The 23,908-nt window shown below is 41.0% G+C and overlaps 1 protein-coding gene across 1 annotated transcript in view; it reads left to right on the top strand.

Annotated features, from left to right (window-relative positions):
- BAIAP3 (BAI1 associated protein 3) overlaps positions 1–23,908 on the top strand; it is a 285,407-nt gene that overhangs the window by 186,973 nt on the left and 74,526 nt on the right. The window contains exons 14-19 of the mRNA XM_063430408.1: positions 1,995–2,098; positions 15,748–15,865; positions 16,806–16,930; positions 17,044–17,134; positions 23,244–23,300; positions 23,759–23,856. Of these exons, the coding sequence (XP_063286478.1) occupies positions 1,995–2,098; positions 15,748–15,865; positions 16,806–16,930; positions 17,044–17,134; positions 23,244–23,300; positions 23,759–23,856 (593 nt within the window). The remainder of the gene's footprint in view (positions 1–1,994; positions 2,099–15,747; positions 15,866–16,805; positions 16,931–17,043; positions 17,135–23,243; positions 23,301–23,758; positions 23,857–23,908) is intronic.

The raw sequence follows: 23,908 nt of genomic DNA, 5'->3' as shown, positions 1-23,908 counted from the left end.
CAATGGAATGACAGGAATGAATAAGTAGATAAATTCCCACCGTGTTAGGGAGCTATCTACTAAAAGTCTGAAAGACCTAAATTGGTGTTTCAGCCAAATTTACTAATAATAAGTAAAGATTACTTAGTATTAGTAAATTATGCCCCTACTCGCTATACCGCGAATAGGGCTAGTAAACAGTGAGCAGCCTTAGGCTGCTCACTGTAAAAAAAAAAACACGTCCCCCCTCCCGAGCCCCCACCCATGCCGCACGAGGGAGGACCTATTGCCCCCCCCCCGGGCCCCATCCATGAACGGCGGGTGGGGGCCCTAAAGTAAAATAAGGGGGGCTCCCCTCCGGCCCCCAACCCCTGAGCGACGAGTGGGGGCCCTAAAGTAAAATAATGGGGGGCCTATTGTCCTCCCCCTAGCCCCCACCCAGGAGCAGTGGATGGGGGCCCTAAATTAGAATAAGGCTGGGCCTATTGTCCTCCCACCCCTGAGCGGCGGGTGGGGGCCCTAAAGTAAAATAATGAGGGGGACCTAATGTCCTCCCCCTGGCCCCCACCCATGAGCGGTGGGTGGGGGCCCTAACTTAGAATAAGGGGGGCCTATTGTCCTCCGTCCTCCCCACCGGGCCCCCACCCCTGAGCGGCGGGTGGGGGCCCTAAAGTAAAATAATGGGGGGACCTATTGTCCTAAAGTATTTTAGGTGCCCTAAAGTAAAACAATGGGGGGACCTATTGTCCTCCCCCCGGCCCCCACCCCTGAGCGGTGGGTGGGGCCCCTAAATTAGCATAAGGGGGACCTATTGTCCTCCCCCTGGCTACCAACCCTGCACGGTGGTTGGGGGCCCTAAATACCAATAAGGAGGGGGAACATATTGTCCTCCCCCCCGGCCCCTACCCCTGAGCGGTGGGTGGGGGCCAGGGGGAGGCCCTAAATAAATATTTAAAAAAATTAAAACCCCCCAGGTGACTAGGGGTCCCCAAGCCCCTAGTCACTAACCTCCCCCAAAAAATTAACCCCTACCTACCCCCCTCACCCTAAAAATAATGAGGGGGCACCATTAACTAAGTACCTGTAATAAAAAATAAATAAAACTTACCATTTGATGTCTTCTTTTTTCTAAAATCTTCTTTTTTCTAAAATCTTCTTTTTTCAGCCCCAAAAAAGGCCAAATAAAAATCCATGATTGTCGCAATAAAAAACAAAACAAAAACAGAGCGCAAAAAAAAAATCCATCTTGACCCATAAGGGCTCCGCGCAGACTGAGATCTATAAAGCCTTGCCCCGCCCTGCAATTAGGCTTCAATCAGAGAGTTTTGAGTCTAATTACACAGCGTGAGAAAATTCCAAAGAACTTTCCCACGCTGTGTAAAATGACACAGAGCACTCTGATTGGCTGGCTGCTCACTGTTTAATAGACATGCCCCTACTCGCGGTATAGCGAGTAGGGGCAAAATTTACTAATACTAAATAATTTTTACTTAGTATTAGTAAATTTGGCTGAAAGACTAATTTAGGTTTTTTAAGCCTTTTGGTAGATAACTCCCTAATACAGTGGGAATTATGGAATTATCTACTAAGTGGCTGCAAGAGAAGTCCCGAAGTGCCGAAGTCCCAAAATTCTGAAATTCCCAAGTGCCTTAGTTCAGAAATTCCGAAATTCCCAAGTGCCGAAGGAATGCAGGAATTCACTCAGCTAAGCTCTCAGGAATCTCCTAAGTGGAAGGATCCGAAAATTACAATTGTTTGATGTTCAACACCAGAATAATGTTGATCTTAATCATTCTAAGACCTAATGACAAATATGTGTAAAATGTAAATGCCACTTAAGGTCCCGTAGGAAAACTTTATATTGACATAAGAGTCATAAATGTGGTATAGCCATGGAATCCTATATAACACATTTTTAAGCACATTACCTCTATAGAATTCCAAACGATGCCTTTAAATTATATTCTAGCTTTTTATTACTTTTAATGTTCATAAAATACAATGTTGTATTTTAGGTTGAAACTTGGAGCTGGAAGGGAGAACTCAGCAAGCATGCTTTCACTTTAATGTCCCACCATAGTATGCAGACAGATCTTTCTAACCTACAACAGGCCGCCATGTGAGTATATTGAAATGAATGATAATAGGGGATTTGCCTTCTGTTATGTTGATGCCCCAGCCCACTCACAATATCATATAGCATAATCATATCATCCTCAGCACCCGCCACATTACCCTATCCCGTAATAGATTCACCTCCTACCCCATAATACAATCAACTCCTACCTAACCCATAACATTAAACCATCCCATACATTTTACCTATTCTGAGATATAGTGATTTGTCAGACAATTTAGGGGTACATCACGCTTATTCAGCCACTTGCCGAAATGCTGAATATTTTGTCAGCCCGATTCACATTTTTGCTCATACTACCAGAGCCAACAAAATAAGACTTTGAATGAACACACATGAAACAAAAATATTCTCCCGTCTTTATTTCGCAGCTTTCCTTGGGGATAGTGAATCTGAGAATATTGGGGATAATGCTGAAGAATAAAAAAAAAAGCACCCATTAACACTAAATTACTGCAGTAAAAAAAGTCCAAGAATTGTACTAAAACATGCATTAAGAAATTCCGCTATCTGAGCTAGGTGTTGAAAGCGTACACGGGCATTGCATCTTATATTTGTCATTAATGTGTTATCACTTTGTGCATGCTTCTATCCCTCTGGGCTGTGTGTGCCTATAATTCATGTATTGCACTTAACTGCAAATAGATACATCACCTGGGACCCTGAGGATTGAAACAAAGCTGTTCTAATCTAATTTAGACCCCAATTTAATAATAAAAAAAGTAAGCTTTTTGAAAGATTTAATATTTGTGGATAAACTTTTTTATTTTATTTTTTATTTTTTTTAATAATTTTTTATTTTAGTTGTGCATGGAAAGTTACATCAGTTTGGTAGACTTGACAGAATATCAGGAAAAGAGAGTAGATTTCAGATTTCAAGACAAGCAACCTGCACATTTTTATTTTTAAAGTAGTAAAAAGCTTAGACAAGATGAAAGATCAAGTTAAGTATAAACCCGAGTGAAAGACAGTGCTACTTTGGAAACATACATATCATACAAAATTATAACAGCACCAATGAGTGAGAACTAGGAGTAGTACCACCGTGTGTCAGCCGCAGTATTATGTGTCATATGAAACTAACTTATAGACAGTATTGCCTTAAGAGCAGTATAATATAAAGAGCTGGCTAAACTGAGGTACGAAAAGCATTAGGGGCTAAACAGGTTAATTAGCCAATGCCTAACATGTCGTGTATGCTGACCTGATTGCGGTGCAAACCCAAGTCCTGTACATACATACCTCATTGAGACCGGATACAGTCCATGGCTCTGGATAGTCATACCCCATGTGAGGCCCAGGCCTCAGGAGTGTGGTGAGGTGGTGGCTTCACCTCGGTGGCCATCTTAGGTTGCTGGTCGCAGTAAGGCCACACGTCTGGAATTGCCGGTTCCTGCAAAGGACAGCAGGCTAGCACCAATGTGGAGACTGGGATAACACCTGCCGGTCCATAGGGGGGGTGGGGGATGAGGGCCCTGATTCCATGTGTAGCATCGGGGGATCGGCCACCTCCCCCACACTGACCATGCTTGTAGGCCGCGTGAATAAACTTTTAAACTGATTTTTTTTTAAATATTAAAATATATCATATATAAAAAAAATATATCAATATATCTAAAAAATATATTATATATCTCACTAAATTAAAATATGTTTTTAAAAAATCATTTTTAAAATGTATTCAAAAATATTAAATCATTTGAAAAACGTATCCAAAACTATCGTACTGAACCTAAATTCTTTTCAAATGTAAGACCCATTACAATATGTGAATGTTAAAGGATATAAAAATGAAGAAAAAAACATGAATTTCCTTATTAGTTTACACTCTTTTCCTCTATCTTTTAATTATATTTCCTGCTATTTTTTCCCATCTTATTTCTTTCTTGTCATTTCCTATATCTTTGTCTCTTTCCTCCACTTTTCTCTCCCTCTATTCTCTCTCTATCCCTCTCTTCTCCCGTTCTTTCCCTTGCAAACCTATTTCTCGCTCATTCTCTCCCTCTTCTTTGTATCTGTATTTTTACAGGATAAATGGTTAGAACAGGGGCGGACTGAGAACCCTCAGGGCCCCCGGGCAAAATAAATCAAGGGCCCCCTTACAGGCCCCACCCATACTCCGCAGCAAGTGCCACCCATGTCCCGCCTCCATGCACTGCCTCCAGCCACACCCTACACAATCTTTAGACACAAGGAACAAAAGTGCAATAATCCCTTCGAGGCCCCAGTAGAGACTACAATTGAGGGCTAATGGGCCATGGAGGGGGGGAGCATTCTAGCAGAGGCTATCTCAGTGTCCTTTAGAGAGTGTGTTAGAAAGAATCCCCTCCAGGCCCTATTAGAGACTACAATGGAGTCTAATAGGCTTGGAAGGGGGTCTTTCTAACAGAGGCCATCTCAGTGTCCCTGCTGGAAACAGTCGATTTCAGGCCCCAGTAGAGACTACAATTGAGGGCTAATGGGCCATGGAGGGGGGGAGCATTCTAGCAGAGGCTATCTCAGTGTCCTTTAGAGAGTGTGTTAGAAAGAATTTCCTCCAGGTCCCATTAGAGACTACAATGGAGTCTAATGGGGACTGGAGGGGGGTCTCTCCAACACTCTGGTTCCTATTCACAATATAGCAACACAACATAGCTCGCTGATACCTAGGCCAAGTTGGCTCCTCTTACCTTAATTACTGTTGCTGGGTGGCAGTCTGTGGGCTTGCTGGAAGGCTGTGGGCTTACTGGCTGCAGCTGGCAGGCTGTGGGCTTGCTGGCAGGCTGTGGGCTTGCTGGCTACTGCCGGCAGGCTGTGGGCTTGCTGGCTGCGGCTGGCAGGCTGTTGGCTTGCTGGCTGTGGCTTGCTGGCTGGCAGGCTGTGGCTTGCTGGCTGCGGTTGGCAGGCTGTGTGTTTGCTGGCTTTAAGCCTAACTGGTGGCCTGTGGGCTGGCTGGCTGGCTACTGGCCAGCCTGTGGGCTGGCTGGCTGGCTGGCTGGCCTGTGGGCTGGCTGGCTTGCTGGCTACTGGGGCACTTGTAGATTATTTAAAGAAATAATCCATGCACAATAACCACTACTGCTCTGTGTAGTGGTTATGGTGCCAGGAGGGCCGGGCCCCCCTCCCAGAGTAAGTAGTCAAACCGTTTAAGAACAGTTTGACAACTTACCTGGGGTCTGCTGGGATATGAGGCTGTAGTAGGGTATAGGAGCAGTGGTGCAATGTGTGAGGGGTGCAGTGTGTGTGAGGGGGTGTAGTGTGTGAATGTGTAGGGTGTGTGGGGCAATGTGTGTACGAGGGGGCTGTGTATGTGTGTGGCAATGTTAGTATGGGGGGCTGTGTGTGTATGGGTGGGCAGTGTATGTGTGTGTGTGAGGCAATGTGTGTAAATGTGTATGGTGTGTGTGGGGGCAGTGTGTGTGTATGGGGGGCAGTGTGTGAATGTGTATGGTGTGTGGGGGCAGTGTGTTTATGGGGCTAGAGTTCACTCTCACCACTGCGACCACCAGGAATACCTGGTGGTCACAGTGTTGAGAGTGAACTCTAGCCCGTAGCTCCAGGGCTAGAGTTTACTCTTGCAAGAGCCGTAACGTTGCCGTGGTAACCGCGGCAACGATCTGTGCTCGCGCAAGAAGGACCCAGAGGAGCTGCAGGCTGAGCTCCCGGGTCCTCTCTTCCTCCCTCCCCTGCCGGCTGCCCGCACGGTGCCTGCGGACAGGGGAGGGGGCAATTGCCCTCCTCTTACTCCCCCCTCCCCCTCTTCTTACCCCCTCCCTCTCTTCTTACCCCCTTCTTACTCCCACCCTCTTCTTACCCCCTTCACTTTCTTCTTACCCCCCTTCTTACTCTCCCCCTCTTCTTACTCCCCCCTCCCCCTCTTCTTACTCCCCCTTCTTACTCTCCCCCTCTTCTTACTCCCACCTCTTCTTACTCCTCCCTCTTCTTAGCCCCTCCCCCCTCTTATTAGCCCCTCCCCCTTCCTCTTTTTACTCCCCCTCTTCTTACCCCTTCTTACTCCCCCCTCTCTTCTTACTCTCCCATCTTCTTACCCCCCTCCCTCTCTCTTTTAACCCTCCCTCTCTCTTTTAACCCCCCTCTCTCTTTTAACCCTCCCTCTCTCTTTTAACCCCCCCTCCCTCTCTCTTTTAACCCCCCTCTCTTTTAAACCCCCCCTCTCTCTTTTAACCCCCCTCTCTCTTTTAACCCTCCCTCTCTCTTTTAACCCCCCCTCTCTTTTAAACCCCCCTCTCTTTTAACCCCCCCCTCTTCTCTCTTTTAACCCCCCTCTCTCTTTTAACCCCCCCTCCCCTCCCTCTCTCTTTTTACCCCCTCCCCTGTAGTGTGGCCGAGCTGCTATCCGGTCCGCGGTGCCCGGCCGGAGTGATAGGAAGAGTGTGCACCTTCCTGTCAGTCCGGCCGGGTACAGGAAACAGAAACTCCTGTTCCGCGTGGAACAGGAGTTTCTGTTTCCTGTACCCGGCCGGACTGACAGGAAGGTGCACACTGAGCACCTTCCTATCACTCCAGCCGGGCACCGCGTACCGCACAGCAGCTCGACCACGCACAGGGGAGGTGAGGTGAGAAGCTGCAGCCGCCTGAGGCTCTTAAGAGAGCGCTCTGGTGGCTGCAGCATTTAAAGGGGCGGCCGGGCCCCCTGATGGCGGGCCCCCCTCCCGGCCGGGCCCTCGGACCATGTCCAAAGTGCCCGACCGGTCAGTCCGCCCCTGGGTTAGACAAATCTAATGATACCATGAAAGATCTGAATCATGAATGAGTTAATTTAAAATTTAGAATCCTGTGTCCTAGCCCATCATAAACCTACTCTCCTTACACCGTCCTTCTGTTGTAGTCTTTATTTCTATCTGTCTAATCTAATTTAAATCCCTCACGTTGGTCTGAATCTACATGTCAATATTTGTACATGTGAATCCCTCAGCGCATTCAGCTCTTTGGAATTTGTATGTTAAATCCACTCTGAAATTTGCAATATAAAATGTCAAGGAGACAGATAAAATAATTGGAATAGTCTAGCTTGTGTCCATCTTTTAAAGTTGATCTGCAACCTTTAAAACTTCCACTGGAGTTTCGTTGCAAGACAGAAAGAAGGACATATACAGATGTCCTTCCTTCAAGGAGACAAGGATTCCATGCACTCAAGCTAAGTAACATAATGGATCTGGTTAATTGTAATTGCTTAAACGGTTACATCATGCACCACAACCTATTCAGTACTTTGAAGTGGTCAGGTCATGGTGCTTGAAATTTGAATGTGCAGCTATGAAATGCTGCACATACCCCATTTGCTGCCTGAAGTGTAACTTTACATCTGGCAGCATCATTGGGGCGAAATTAGCCAGAGTTCCAAAAAGAGTTCCAGCTTGGCCAATGTCAATTCTGTGCATATCAGACGTCTGTACACACAGCATGCTTGTGAGAGCCATCCAGTGGTGGGACAGCCGCTCTTGTGTATCCCAAGCCCTCCACAACATCCCTCCCCTTACAGCGAGAAGGAATTACGTTAGTTGAGGATGAGCAGTACCATGGGAGAGTTTACCCTTGTCGCTGGAACAAATGTAAAGTAAAGAGGCAGGTTTACTCTAACCAAACACAGTGTTTTATTAACACATAGTGATGTCCCGAAAGGTTCGCTGGCGAATAGTTTCCGGCGAACATAGCGTGTTCGCGTTCGCCACGGACGGCGAACATATGCAATGTTCGGTCCGCCCCCTATTCGTCATCATTGAGTAAACTTTGACCCTGTACCTCACAGTCAGCAGACACATTCCAGCCAATCAGCAGCAGACCCTCCCACCCAGACCCTCCCACCTACTAGACAGCATACAATTTAGATTAATTCTGAAGCTGCATTCATTTTTTTTGTATTATTTTATTTTTTGTTTATTATACATTATCCTCCATAGCCAGTAGCCTGTGTTTATTATACATTATCCCCCATAGCCAGTAACCTGTGTTTATTATACATTATCCCCCCATAGCCAGTAACCTGTGTTTATTATACCTTATCCTCCCATAACCAGTAACCTGTGTTTATTATACATTATCCCCCCCATAGCCAGTAACCTGTGTTTATTATACATTATCCCCCCACAACCAGTAACCTGTGTTTATTATACATTATCCCCCCACAACCAGTAACCTGTGTTTATTATACATTATCACCCCATAGCCAGTAACCAGTGTTTATTATACATTATCCCCCCATAGCCAGTAACCTGTGCTTATTATACATTATCTCCCCCATAGCCAGTAACCTGTGTTTATTATACATTATCCCCCCACAACCAGTAACCTGTGTTTATTATACATTATCCCCCCATAGCCAGTAACCTGTGTTTATTATACAGTATCCTCCCCATAGCCAGTAACCTGTTTTTATTATACATTATCCCTCCCATAGCCAGTAACCTGTGATTATTATACATTATCCTCCCATAGCCAGTAACCTGTTTTTATTATACATTATCCCTCCATAGCCAGTAACCTGTGTTTATTATACATTATCCCTCCCATAGCCAGTAACCTGTGTTTATTATACATTATCCTCCCCTAGCCAGTAACCTGTGCTTATTATACATTATCCCCCCCATAGCCAGTAACCTGTGTTTATTATACATTATCCTCCCATAGCCAGTAACCTGTGTTTATTATACATTATCCCTCCCGCATTTCCGGACTTTTCGGGACTTTTGTTGCAGCTGCTTATTAGATAACTCCCTAATTCCCACGGTATTAGGGAGTTATCTACCAAAAAGCTCAAAGACCTAAATTGGTCTTTCAGACAAATTTACTAATACTAAGTAAAAATTACTTAGTATTAGTAAATTGTGCCCCTACTCGCAATACCGCGAGTAGGGGCACGTCTATTAAACAGTGAGCAGCCTGTGGCTGCTCACTGTTAAAAAAAATAAAAATAAAAATAAAAAAGGATCCCCCCTCCCTGAGCGGGTGGGGGCCCTAAAGTAAAAAAGGGGGGGAGAACCTATTGTCCTCCCCACCGGCCCCCACCCCTGAGCGGCGGTGGGGGCCCTAAATATAAATTGGGGGGTGGGACCTAATGTCCTCCCTCCTGGCCCCCACCCCTGAGCGGTGGGTGGGGGCCCTTAACAAGAATAAGGGGGGGACACCTAATGTCCTCCCCCCTGGCCCCCACCCCTGAGCGGTGGGTGGGGGCCCTAAACAAGAATAAGGGGGGACCTAATTTCCTCCCCCCTGGCCCCCACCCCTGAGCGGTGGGTGGGGGCCCTAAATAAGAATAAGGGGGGGGACCTATTGTCTTCCCCCCTGGCCCCCACCCCTGAGCAGTGGGTGGGGGCACTAAACAAAAATAAGGGGGGGGACCTATGGTCCTCCCCCCTGGCCCCCACCCCTGAGCGGCAGGTGGGGGCCCTAAATACAAATGGGGGGGGGACCTAATGTCCTCCCCCCTGGCCCCCACCCCTGAGCGGCGGGTGGGGGTCCTAAATACAAATGGGGGGACCTATTGTCCTCCCACCTGGCCCCCACCCCTGAGCGGTGGGTGGGGGCCCTAAATGAAAATTTAACCCCCCTCCCCCCAGGTGACTAGGGGTCCCCAAACCCCTAGTCACCCCCTCCCCCAAAATAAACTCCTACCTACTCCTACCTAACTCCTAATGAGGGGGGACCATTTAACTAAGTACCTTTAAAAATAAAAATACACTTACCATTCAATGTTTTCTTTCTTCTAAAATCTTCTTTTTTCAGCCCAAAAAAAGGCCAAATAAAAATCCAAATATGTACTTAGGGCCCCCACCCGCCGCTCAGGGGTGGGGGCCAGGGGGAGGACATTAGGTCCCCCCAATTTGTGTTTAGGGCCCCCACCCACCACTCAGGGGTGGGGGCCAGGTGGAAGGACATTAGGTCCTCCCCCCTTACTTTTTTTTAGGGCCCCCACCCACCGCTCAGGGGTGTGGGCCAGGGGGGAGGACATTAGGTCCCCCCCAATTTGTGTTTAGGGCCCCCACCCACCGCTCAGGGGTGGGGGCCAGGGGGGAGGACATTAGGTCCCCCCAATTTGTGTTTAGGGCCCCCACCCACCGCTCAGGGGTGGGGGCCAGGTGGAAGGACATTAGGTCCTCCCCCCTTACTTTTTTTTAGGGCCCCCACCCACCGCTCAGGGGTGTGGGCCAGGGGGGAGGACATTAGGTCCCCCCCAATTTGTGTTTAGGGCCCCCACCCACCGCTCAGGGGTAGGGGCCAGGGGGGAGGACATTAGGTCCTCCCCCCGTTACTTTTGTTTAGGGCCCCCACCCACCGCTCAGTGGTGGGGGCCAGGGGGAGGACATTAGGTCCCGCCCCAATTTGTATTTAGGGCCCCCACCCACCGCTTAGGGGTGGGGGCCAGGGGGGAGGACATTAGGTCCCCCCCCTTATTCTTGTTTAGGGCCCCCACCCACCGCTCAGGGGTGGGGGCCGGTGGGGAGGAAAATAGGTCCTCCCCCCTTTTTATTACTTTAGGGCCCCCACCCGCCGCTCAGGGGTGCGGACCGGTGGGGAGGAAAATAGGTCCTCCCCCCTTTTTTTTTTACTTTAGGGCCCCCACACGCTCAGGGAGGGGGGACCCTTTTTTTAACAGCCACAGACTGCTCACTGTTTAACAGACATGCCCCTACCCTACTATAGCGCGTAGGGGCATAATTTACTAATACTAAGTAATTTTTACTTAGTATTAGTAAATTTGGCTGAAAGACCAATTTAGGTCTTTCAGACTTTTAGTAGATAGCTCCCTAATACCATGGGAATTAGGGAGTTATCTACTTATTAATTCCTGTCATTACACTGTCTAGCTTAGTAACTTACATTTTATATGAATGTGTGTTACTTGATTGTTGTAAATGTTGCAAATGCTTACAGCTGAATCCTGTAACATTCTTCTTCTTTCACTGGGTAAGTATATTCGTACCTGGGCAATACTGTGCTTCGGAACTTCGGCACTTTGACACCTCGGAATTTCGGCAACTTCGGAACTTCGGCACTTCAGCAATTCGGCACTTCGGCACTACTACACTTCGGAAATTTAGTCATTTCGGCACTTCGGGACTTCAGCAATTTGGCACTTCTGCACTTCGGCAATTCAACTATTCGGACATTCGGAAGCACCCGAATTTCCGAATTATCTGAAATTCGGCAGAATTTTAATTCGGACCGAAACGAATTGCACATGTCTAGTATATAGTGATCATGATTTTTAGCGATATCCAATATTTTTAAGGTGGTCCCAGTACCACCACTCATATCTGGTGTCACAATAGCTTGCATTTAAAAAAAAACAAAAACTTTTTTGACTGTAATATAATAGCAGTCAGTTTCCTTCACACGTGTGCGTTTCATGGCCGGCCAGGGCACAGTGTCACACCAGTGCAACTCATATCTGGTGTAACAGTAGTGTACATTAAAAAAAAAACTAGAAATTTGACTGTGAAATAATAGCAGTCAGTTTCCTTCACACGTGTGCGTTTCAGGGCCTGCCAGGGCACAGTGTCACACCAGTGCAACTCATATCTGGTGTAACAGTAGTGTGCATTTAAAAAAAAAATACAGGGGGCTTGTTGTCACCTTTCGGGGACCCTTGGTGTTGTACGTGGCTGGGTGGAGGAAGAGACCTTCAATGACATCAGTGAGGACAAGGAACGGGACATGGCTAGCTTGGTATCCAACCATGTGCAAATGGGGAGTTTGCGGTTGTGCAAATGGACTGTTTGCGGTTGTTTGCGGTGCGTTAAATGGGGAGTTTGGTCTGTCACTGTGAAGCGGGCGTAACCTTTACACTACCTGATCGATACAACATCATCCTAAAAAGGAAAGGCTAGACACGTTTTTAACAACTAATAAAAAAGGTTTTTATTCATGTGGAACATGTGTAGGATGTAAGTGCAGTAAAAATAGGACCCTCAAAGGCATCAATAAATTTAAGAGTAAACATTCGGACTATGAATTCAGTATTAAGGATTTTATTACGTGCTTTAGTAAGAACATAATTTATCTACTAATATGTCCATGCGGGCTACAATATGTAGGTAGAACGATACGCCCACTACATAAGAGAATCTATGAACACATTAATAACATACGTAAGGGATTTGAACTACACAGTGTCTCCGCACATTTTAAAAGGTGTCACAATAAAGATCCAAGTGGACTAACCTTTGTAGGGATACAAGAAGTGAAAAAATCATGGCGTGGAGGAGACCATATACAACACATAGGTAGGGAAGAGATGAAATGGGTCCACAAATTAAGCACTTTAGAACCAAAAGGTCTTAATATTGAATTTGACCTGTTTAATTTTTTATAATCTTTTATAGACGCTTGTATACATAGGTTTTTTGGTATTAAGATTGTATATTAAATGTTTTATTTCTCTTTCTAAGGTAGGGTGTCAGTCTGTATACTGGGTTCTATCATCTCCAGAACACATATACCTAATATATTTATATTTTAATGAGCTAGTAAAACTGGTATAATGTTGCCCAGAATATTTATATAACCATATATGGTTATTTATTTTTATACATTTTTATAGTTATGTATTAATATATTTGAATATGTTTTCAAAATAGAAGAACATATGATTTGTGTTTTTAATATTTGTTTAGTAGAGCTGTGTATAAGATGCATGAGGTTTTGTATAAAAAAGGATTTTTTTCTACATTTGATAACGATGTTTAGGTGATATACCCTTTTAAAGATCGGACTTTAAACTGATTTGATCCATTAGTAGGTTTTAAACAATATCCAATAAAAATTGACTTTTAAACAAAACACGCCCATAGAGGCTGTTATAAGAACGATATGGCAGCAGTACCCAGAACGTGATCTGAGGAAGCCGATTGGGCGAAACGCGTCATCACGCACGACGTTACCACGTGATTTCTCCGAAACCCGGAAGTATTGTGTATGCGGCGATCGAGCAGGAAAACCGGCAAGTGTGGACTGTGTTTCCTGAGACTGCTTTTAATTTTGGGGACATCTCCTGTACGGGCTGTAAGAGGCATATCACTTTGAATTTTGATTTATACATACGTCTATCAATAAACCTATTTTAAAAGGTTGAATCTGCTGCTGTATGGATCCTAAAGGTCTCTGAGTCCTGAGAAAAGAGGACTCATGCCATTCAAGTTAGAGCAGACTTTCACTGCTCTACCATTGTGAGTGTTACTCCTATATATCCTAGTCTTTTATCTCTGGTATTGCATATTACCCTATGATTTTTTCTTTCTGTGTTTGTTTTATATATTACCCTGAGGGCATACTGAATTATATGTTCCAGCTGCTATTTGTAAGTGTGTTTTATCCATACTGAAGTTACCCTCACGTGTTGCACATTGCACTTGCACTTTAAACTATTTATGCACTAATTATTTATATATTTTTAAAGGTACAGCGCACCTTATTCGTTTTTCTATTGTATGTTCAGTGATTTTGAGCTATTTTTCACTTTGAGGTGCAGCTTTTTAGTTATACATAGTGTTTCACTGATTTGAAAGTAGTCATATTATTACTTATATCACTTAGCGCCTTTTTTTGCTTGTATATATATATTATTTACGATACAACATCATACCTGATTTTTTAAAGCACTTTATTCCAAACAATTTAGGAATGTTAGGTGATTTAAGCCATTTATGGATTAAAACCAGACTCTGCATCAACTATGTAATTTTCCATCGGAGTTTTGCCATGGATCCCCCTCCGGCATGCCACAGTCCAGGTGTTAGTCCCCTTGAAACAACTTTTCCATCACTATTGTGGCCAGAAAGAGTCCCTGTGGGTTTTAAAATTTGCCTGCCTATTAAAGTCTATGGCGGTTCGCCCGGTTCGCCCGTTCGCGAACATTTGCGGAAGTTCGTGTTCGCCGTTCGTTAACGGAAAATTTCATGTTCGCGACATCACTATTAACACACTGTTTTTTAATTGGAGTAATGCTTATAGTTGTTTTGTCGTGGCCTGTATTATATAAATGTTTTTTTTTATTTTTACGTAAAAGCAGTACATCTTATTTTTCTTCAAAGTACCTGCATCAAACTATTCAGGATGTCTTTGTAGACATCTAAATTGTACAAAGGGAAATGTCAGAGGCCATTGATTTATGTGCTGAGCTGTTATAGAATAGATAGCCGGAATAACCATCTAATCCGGCTTCGTAGCAAGCATGATATCTATTGATCGGTGTACTTTATACACCTAAAGGGCTTTTAGAGCTCTTGGCTAAACAGAAGATGAGTTTTATTTCTTGTAAAACTATTTTGCTTGAGAATCAGAAGTTTTCCAAAAATGAATATTTTCTTCTAATTTCTGTAGATGCGTTCGTGGCTCATGATCTGCCTTAAAGGCCACCCCGATTTTACAATTAGACAATTTAGACATTAGCCATTAAAAGACATCTCAGTACAATGTGGGTAACTGTATATTTATCTAATTTTATTGTTTACTTTTCAATGCAGAGTGAATATTCTGTACTGTAGATATTGAAGTTCTATCAGAAACTTTAAGAATTAGTATTAAAGAAATTATTCAATTTAGGGTTGAAGCTTCAATAAAATGTCATCAAAAAGTTGTATTGACTTTAAATCCTCCCTGTTTTCCATGTTGTCTATCTTTTACCTATATGCCTTATGTCTACGGCTTATGTGGCCAGTTAGCTGTCTCATAGGTTAGTGCTCCAACTGCAGTAGAATGAAGAAAAAAACGGTTGCGCCAGATGACAGTATGTGTATAGCTAAATGATAATATCTAATGTACAATTCACACTTTTTGACAATAAATATATATTTATGATTTATATGAAAATAGTAAAGTATAATCCCAAAAAATAGTCTTTGTGGTGTAGAAAAGATTCTTAGTGAGGAAAAATATTTGGAGGAGCAGTTTGGTGTCCTCACAGGTTCAGGGAAGTCTTGTAAAGACAATAAACAATAGTGTGATATTGTATAACCCAAAATAGAACAAAAAAATTATTCAAAATGCACTCACAAGGAAGGAGCTATTGTTTAGCTCTCGTGTAAAGCACAAAACAAGATCTTCCAAACAGCTCTTAGAAAATGCTTGGAGCGGTATAATCCCAGCTCACAAATAAATCTGTAAACGATTTTCTTAAGTTATCCACATTGTAGTAGATATATAGTACAAAGAGAGAAAAGAGAATATAGTGCTCTCTGTTTATAACAATAGCCACTTTGCGTAAGTAAAAGGAAATGTACTTACATTTTTTAAGAGCAGTACATGCTCTATCAAACCAGTCAGCAGTGTATCTTCTCCCTTGTTTCCTCCAACTGTGGTAGCTCGATGGCAGTTTTTTTCCAGCAACGAGACCATACTTGAAAACTAGCTAAAAATAATATAGTTACAATTAAAAGTTTACATTTCTTTTTAACTGTAGGAGTAGCGAGCTGTAAGATTTTTGATGATTTCCAGAGACAAGCTGATACAGTATAGATAAAATGATTTACCTTAAAACAAAATGTCCGTCCAGTAAACATGTTCAGAGAACCATGTGAGAAGGCAGTGAAATCAGGAATGGTACAATTTCTGTAAGGCTTTACAGAACTAAACAGAACTCAATACTGAAATAATTTGTGTTTGTGTAACATATTTCTTTATTTTGTGTTTTGTAGAAAATGGCAAGCTTTTAGCAAGCACCACCAGGTCCAGCCCATGGACTACACTTACTTGCTAGGACTCTTGAAGAACATTGAAGAACTTTGGGACCCTAGCATGTGTCAAAAAGAACAGGTGATTTAATTATTTAGGTTGTTTCATTATTTTACTAAATATAGAATAGGCAATCTTGCTCTTCCATTGCCCGGTAATTATCATGGGAATTGTAACCATTAGGCACTGAAGAGATTAAAGTTGTCTTCTTCTGGTCTCAATTTAATTTACACCTAAAGCTAAAGCATATGTTAAATCTTGAATTTTCATTTACAGTGAATTAATGCAGCACTAAAATATCAGGGACATCTAATTTTTGAAAAGATTGGCTGCTACATATATTGTTGTAAAGGAATTTTGCCATTTAAACTATGAATGTTATGAAGTCAACTTGGAGATTCGTTTTGTCCGAATTCCTGAACTCTGAGACAAAATGTAGGTGCTCCATGAACCAAACGAAACGCGTTGGACAAGATTGTTTGATTTTATCTGCAATTCAGAATTCTGCTCGTGGTGCAAAAAAATAAAAAGATGATTAATGGAAAACAATAGATAATTGGTGTTCAGGGGACAACCACCGAATGTTAATTTTATTCACAGATCAAGTGGGAAGTGACCAAGAAATAGAAACAGAAGGAGCGGCAAATAAGATAAAAAAAAAAAAAAAGGAAATAGAGTATAGTGAAATAGAATCTCACTCAGTAATATTAAAGGGGATTTGCCCTCTTTAGTATAAGGTTAAAAGAAAACAGAGCATCTCATGAAAATATTGTTAAGACGAGTTATAGGTGATTTTTCGGTATAAAATCCAGAGCACTGACAGTTCCCCGTATAAAGTATGATTTGACCTTGCATGGCCATCACAAAATACTAGCCAAGTTATCATTCCCCATGAATTTAATTCTGGCAATCTGAATGCCTCTAACCAAATTCATTCTTTCTAGACTCACATTTGATTGAGTAGCATCTAACTCCTAGCTTCTGATTCGGATATTTCTATTTATGTTCCCTGTTAATCTAGGAGCAGAGCCTTGCTGAAAGCTTCACACTTTTCACAGAATACTGCTTCTTACTCTTAAAAAAACTCAGAGACAACTTCCCAGTTTTGAACACGACGGTCATTAGCCGCCTGGAATTCATGCTACGGTAAGATAAGATTTATTGGGTTCATCAGAATCTATTGTTGCTTGATAATTAAAATCAAATCTTTTTTTTTTTTTTTTTTAATTGGCTTCAACTTTCTCCTTGTTCTGTCATAGGTGTCTCAGCCAAATTCACAACATGCAGGCATTTAAAAAGGTCTGTCCTTTCAATAATGAGCTGCATCTGGAAATTGCTACTGTCTTAAAGGTACCATTCATTTGTTCAAATTTGATTCGTTAGTATCTGTGTGTGTTAGTTTGTATATATTTGTAGGTGTGTGTATATATAATATACATATATAGTGTAGTCTATATATATAATCTGCAGATAAACACTAATAAAAATGAGGATTTAGTTGCTTTATAAAATCATGCCTAGTTACTGGTGTATATAATAATCTCCACTGGAAGAAATATACATGACAATAGTTTAGGCTCTTCGATAACTAGCTAAGCAGTGTATGGTGATATTTATTTTATTTACTATCTGATGAATGCACTGATCCTTCAAATAATTGTGTGTGTTTGTGCGTGCGTGCGTGCGTGTGTGTATATAAAATCAGGAATTCAAAAGGAATTTCACATCCTAAGCCAAAATATTTGAATTAAAAACGTAGCTGATGTGACTTTCCTTTTCAGCCACTCTAGACTAAAATTTAAAATTCACGTTGAACTCCTGATAATTCACACTTTAGTGAATAACTCAGATACAAATTTTAAACACTGATTTACTCCTAATAGTTTATTAATTAATAGGCAAATGAACCAGGGCGAAATTACTGGAACAATGATCTTACTATAAAAGTCAAATTTGATTGTGATACAGTGTTGTAGTCTATACATAGAAAGGTTTTCTGATGTGCAAATATATATAATATACTGTCACTATACTCCATCACAGTATAAGTCACTATACTCCATAACAGTATAAGTCACTATACTCCATAACAACCTAATTACCAGAATTTAGTATTTAGTTTTGTGTACTTTTCAGAAATTTTAATATAGTCCATAAATCCTCACTCACTGTCGTTTATACTGTAGGAATGATTGTGATTTTCTGTGCCAGAAGTTGCTATTTAATGCCTGCAAGTTTGCTGAAAATGTCAGCTCAACTCTTTTACGTCATTGTTAGCTTTCCAGAAATTTATACCGATATCTATAGACGTTTTAAATAACTTTCTTTTACAAATATTTGATTTGTATTTATTGTATGTGGGCATTATGCTCAAATGCAGACATATATTTTATATTCCGTTGACATTTTCAGTTAGCTCTACACCTAGTAAGGCCATCAGGATCTTTGAAAATACCTATAAGCAAGGTATTTGACCATTTTTATTTATCTAATTTTGTTACCGTGTGTGAGAAAAATTACATTTCCGTTTTTACACTAACATTTCAGACCCTGTGTGAATTATTGGAAGATAAAGGGCACCTCTACTATCTAAGGCTATTCATTTCCTAAATAGTATAATAATTATTATTATTTGCATAATTTTAATACTCATGTTTTTTTCTGCAAAGTAATCTATACACAAAACCGATGTGTTATAATATGTTTATATGCTAGCTATGCATCCCTTGCTTCAAATAAATGTTATGCTTATATTTGCTCAATCAAAAAGTGCTCAGTAGTGAAGGGGATAATTGTAAAAGGCTGAATGAACTTACTTATAGTAAGAAAGAAAATGTGGTAGATAAATTGCATAGACCAATAACACAGGACTAGATGTAATAAAAGATAGGAGAAGAATACCACATTGTTCCATAGAGTAGAATATCTTGTAATGCTACTAGCTATTTCATATCATTTGTAGAAATATTTGAAAGATTGTTGTGGTTATACATTCCAAGATGTAAACGTGTTAACTGTCGAGAAGGTATTTAAATATTGGATGAAAGAGAGAAAAACACAGAAGCAAAATGTTCAATGTCAATACAAAATGCTATATTTGGCACAGACAGCTGCTTCTTAGAATTAGATTTTTTTTAAATTTAGAAAAACCATCCGTAAGCCTGTTATAGTGATTATACTATCCGTGTGTTATTTGTAAATTACGACGTAGGATAAAATGCTTTAAACACATTTCTAGACAGGTCTGGCAACATTGTACATTAAGCTATGTTTCTTCCCTGCTTGATATTACATGATATTGGAACAAATTGCCGGGAAAGTGGTGCTAACGGCTGTCTCGAGGCAATCTCGCTCATTGGTTATAAATACAAGAAATACACATGTTCCCAACAGCCCGAGATCCTTACATATATATATGCAAATTTTTTTCATTTATAACAATAACATTTAAATGATCTACTATAACATGGATTAACCCTCTGAGGGCCCGGGGGAGCTCTGTGCTGATTAGAATAAATGATCCAATCATACACCTCTTAATACTTTGACTAGACACCAACATTTAGTATGGTCTAAAGATATGTTGTTTTATTGGATGTGATTATTTTCGACAAGAACAAAATAAAACAAGAAAGAGTTCGATTGGAATAAAACATATCAGAAAACAAAAAACTAAAAGTGCCATAACTATAATAACTAAAGTCGAGATTCGGCAATAAAACTGCTGTTTTGAATACATACATTTATACGTTTAGTTCAATGTGTCGCACATTTAGAATTTTGAGATTTAATTCCCATGTACACTTTAAAAACCCACATTTTAAATAATACTCCACACACCTAAAGCACATTAGAGTGTGTCCTCTTTTTTTTCATGTTGCCAAATGTGCAGTCTTTTTTGTTTTTTTGTTTCTTAAATTTTTATTTAAGTACAGACAATCAAGTGGAACATTGTTAATTGTTCATTTTGTCATAACAATTTTTGCAAAGGCCGGTAGGTTTTACGATATATTCCCACAGTTACAAGCATGACAATGAAATTAGGTTTACGTTTGCATTTATAAGTCATCTGCGTAGACTTTGAGTGTCAAATTTGCATCTTCCGTGTCAAAATGTGCAATTGACACGGAAGATGCAAATTTGGGAAACGATATTCCTTAAATAAGAAAAAGAACTAAACTAACAAAATAAATACAAATGCAGAGGGTTGGAAGGCAAAGGCTCTGCAGAATTCTTATCTTTCCGCTCTAGTGGACACTGTCCTGCCCCCATGGCTCCCAAATCTTCTGAAATGGGGATAAAATGTTTCTGACCTGTGCTGTGGGTGACAAGAACAACACAAACAACAAACATAAATAAGACACACCTGTAAGCTGCCTACCTATTTATACTGACCCACCCCTTTGTCCTTAAATACTCGTCCACCACATGTGCAAGCAAAGAGTGCACTGTTATAAATCAACCTTGTTGTAAACCGCTGGCTGTAAACCAGATAACTGATATTGTTACTTCAAAGTTGTTTAGCTCAGTGGAGCTAAACTCAAGTGGCAGCAATTGCCCAGATTGTTGGTGCTGGTGAAGAAGGGTTGGACTTGTAAAGGCTTTAGACAATAGGTTTGCAGCTTTTTTCAAACTGTTTTTAGATATACATCAGCTTCAATACATACATTAAAAACCAATGAAAGGGAGTTGCTTGCACACTATCCAAAACCCCTATGCACATTTAGATAACTGGAGGTTTTTAGAACAATTCCAGTGTAAGTCCACCTAACAACCTGAGGTTAAGGCAAACCTCTTATAGTTGAGTCCTACACTAACAATTCACCTTGCGTCTTTCAGCTTCAGGTAAAAAATCTCTAATGAGATAGAAAGGGGTATTTTTCTAAACCCCTTCATACTTATTAACCCATAATAGGGAACATGTGTTCTTCGGCAGAATTGTAACATGGCTCCGTAATACAAAAGCAACTTGTTTGTTTTTTTTTATACAACACACATTGATCACCACTTTCTACCAGAAAGCAATGATCTACTCAATTGTGCATAGTTTATGCACATCTTACAGAGTTTCTGTTGCTAGGGCAACTGTCAAGGTGGCTGGGTACCAATAAACGAGCCCGCATTTCTGAAATTCCACGCTGGACTCTCACGAGTCTTCCTGCCTCTCTCAAGGGTCGTCGATGCTTTAACTCAGATGTAGAATTCTAGAATTCACAGTCCACAAAGCTTTCTTTTTCATTTAGTTTAGAACCCGTCAATGTCCAGGATAATTCCTGCTTGGTTTTGCAGTAATTATATTCTACTTATCGACTTATTAGTCATTTGCAGTCAACATGAAGCACACGTGAACATTGCATGGTAGCTTCTGTGGAATGATAAGAAATGTAGAGTTCTTAATTATATGGATATTTTCAGTGTTGTGTTACCCACTAGAGATCCAGAATAGCTAAGCTAGTGCCGTGTGTAGTCGTACGTATGAGCAACTGATATGGCTTTCAGTGGCTTAATAAATACAGTGATCAGACTATGGCCTTCATTTAATATTGTTGGAAAAACTTTTACAATGATTTAATATTCTTGGATAAACTTTTACAATGATTTAATATCATGAAAAATATTTTAATCTTGTAATAGTTAGATTTTTTTTATGTATGTAATGATATATATTTTTTTATATATAGGATATATTTTGCAGAACAGATAATACAGGGTCTGACAAGGAGCTCTTATACAAGCATTCATCAATTTCTTTCTTACGTGTTAACCCATTGGATGCATTTTGTTTGTGTGTCTGTATTTATAACTCTCATGCTTTTTGTATAAAGTGCTTATTTTAACCACTTGTTTGTAGTGTGTGATGCAGTGGGGGCCCCAAGTTTACTCATCACAGCCTTGCAGTTTAAATACTTAGTAGAGGAAATTAGTTTTAACGCTGCAAACATCCTAATGGTTTAGTTTTCATTGGGACACTTCCAAATCTTTGGCTTGCGCTCCTGAGGAATTAGAAGATAACAGATTTGGTGCACATGCAGCCCTGTTCTGTGTACAAACAGAACAGAACAGCTGCAATCATTTGTATAATTATTTAAACTAAATGATTGCGTATGCTATAATATCAGTGTGCATTATTTTTTTTAACGCTTACACGTAAGTGAATACGAATTTTCGGTATATCTGCGGCTTTACCACTGATCGATGGGGCGGCCATCTTTCAAAAAAACACACCAGACACATAAAGCACTAAAGCGGAAGAAAAAACATGCAGGAAAAATATGCATGCTTGGTGTCTTGGGGGGCATATTTATTAAATAGTTACAAAATAACAAAATTCAATGGAGTGTTCCTTTAAGCTCTTTTTGCTAAGAATTCTAGCTGATCCAACCTGACTGCACAGGTGATCAACAGTGACTGTGAATTCGCCAAGAACATTTCTAAGCCCAAAGGTTGATTGTTCAACGCCTCCCAGATATTGTGAATTAAGTCCACCCTAAATCCAACCCTAAACCCCTTTGTGTTCTATAAATCACAATGTGACACTAAATTCAGAGCATTACCTGAACCTATATTTATAAATGTAATACCTGCTATGTTAATCGCAAGCCATGCTGTATTAACCCTGCACCCACAGCAGTACCTGCACACTGTGCTGTGCGTAACTAATGCCACGCTTGGTCCATTAAAGTGTCACTGTCACAAATCATATAATTTGAGGTGTTATTCTCTCTCAGTATTACAGGGGACTTGAGGCTAGCAATTAAATGGCGTCAAAATTAGTTAGAGTTGGGTCTTTTCAGGATCCCACTTGGAACTCCAGCCTCTGTCTTTGAATATGGATTTAGTAAATAAGAGATGCTTTACTCTAAAGAGGAGGAAACCAGAAAATGCACCAAAAATTATAAACATAATCATTATTTATATTATTTCCATCATTAATAAAAATTGCAGGTTTCCTATAATTTGTTGCTCCTTATCACACTGGCATTTTGACAAATGAGTCCTTACTCCCCCATCTGTGCCCATCCTTAATTTTGGCTGGTTTGTAATGCTGTTGCCCTGTGATTCACTGTTACACACCTCACATCCTGACCTCCTACACAGGAACAATGACAGCGAAATCTGGGGTCATTTGGGACGTATGATCACATACAGTGCTTCATGCAAACTGGCCTCCCTGTGCCATTGACCGAAGGGCACTTGTAATATTGACAGCTCCCCTCGTTACTTTGTAAAGAAAGTTACTTGCACAGCATCAAGCAATAAACAGCATGCTAATGACAGCTGCTCATTTCCTTTCAATAACCAAGAATCGGAGTTCCCACTGTGCTAAATAACATCATCTTTCCTCTTCTAAAACAGTCATTTAGTTAAATACTGGAGTTCCATAACTTCATGCCGAGAGGAGACGAACAATAAGTGGGAACATTTTGCTAAATTAATTACTACAATTTCTATGTTTTAGAAAGGAACGCTGGAATGGTATGAAAAGACTTACGCCTCCTTCAAACCAGTGGAAAAGGTGCGTTCTTAACTTCCTACCATCATATCACAAACCGCTTGAGCAAATGATATATAGTAACAGTTTATTTACATGTAATAAATACCATAAATATTACGATCAATGGGTTATCTGCCGGTAGCTATTCAGCTGTTATTGATGCACAATTTGTATTTTCTTCAAGACAGCTTTTTAAAAAAAAAAAAAAAAATTATTGTAATCTAGAATACTCAAAATTTTAAAAAACAAATATTTTTTATTAGAAAATAAATAAAATAATACCAACGAAATATGACTGTATTCCAAGGCTTGCAAACTACTGTACTTGACATTTCCTTGTAAAAACAATACTGGTCACCTATACAACATTTCAATGATGCTTCGGCTTTAATAAATATTTGCTTGGCAGGTGCAATAGCAGATTCTTCTAGTGAAACGATGAATAGGACGTAACAAAAGGGTTCTATTTACTCCTGTAGAATGAAGTACAAATGCTGAGGTCCTTGGTGAAGCTTGCAGATGCTGTTCATGAGGATGTGGAGAAATGTCAGAATGTTTATAACAAGCTGTTTGTCAGGCAAGTTCCAAATATACCTTCATCTGTCTTTATCTGTGGACTTCACTTTGTG

This window comes from Pelobates fuscus, chromosome 8 (genome assembly GCF_036172605.1).
Source record: "Pelobates fuscus isolate aPelFus1 chromosome 8, aPelFus1.pri, whole genome shotgun sequence".
In the NCBI taxonomy this organism is placed as follows: domain Eukaryota; kingdom Metazoa; phylum Chordata; class Amphibia; order Anura; family Pelobatidae; genus Pelobates; species Pelobates fuscus.
This window is presented reverse-complemented; position numbering and strand designations above follow the sequence as displayed.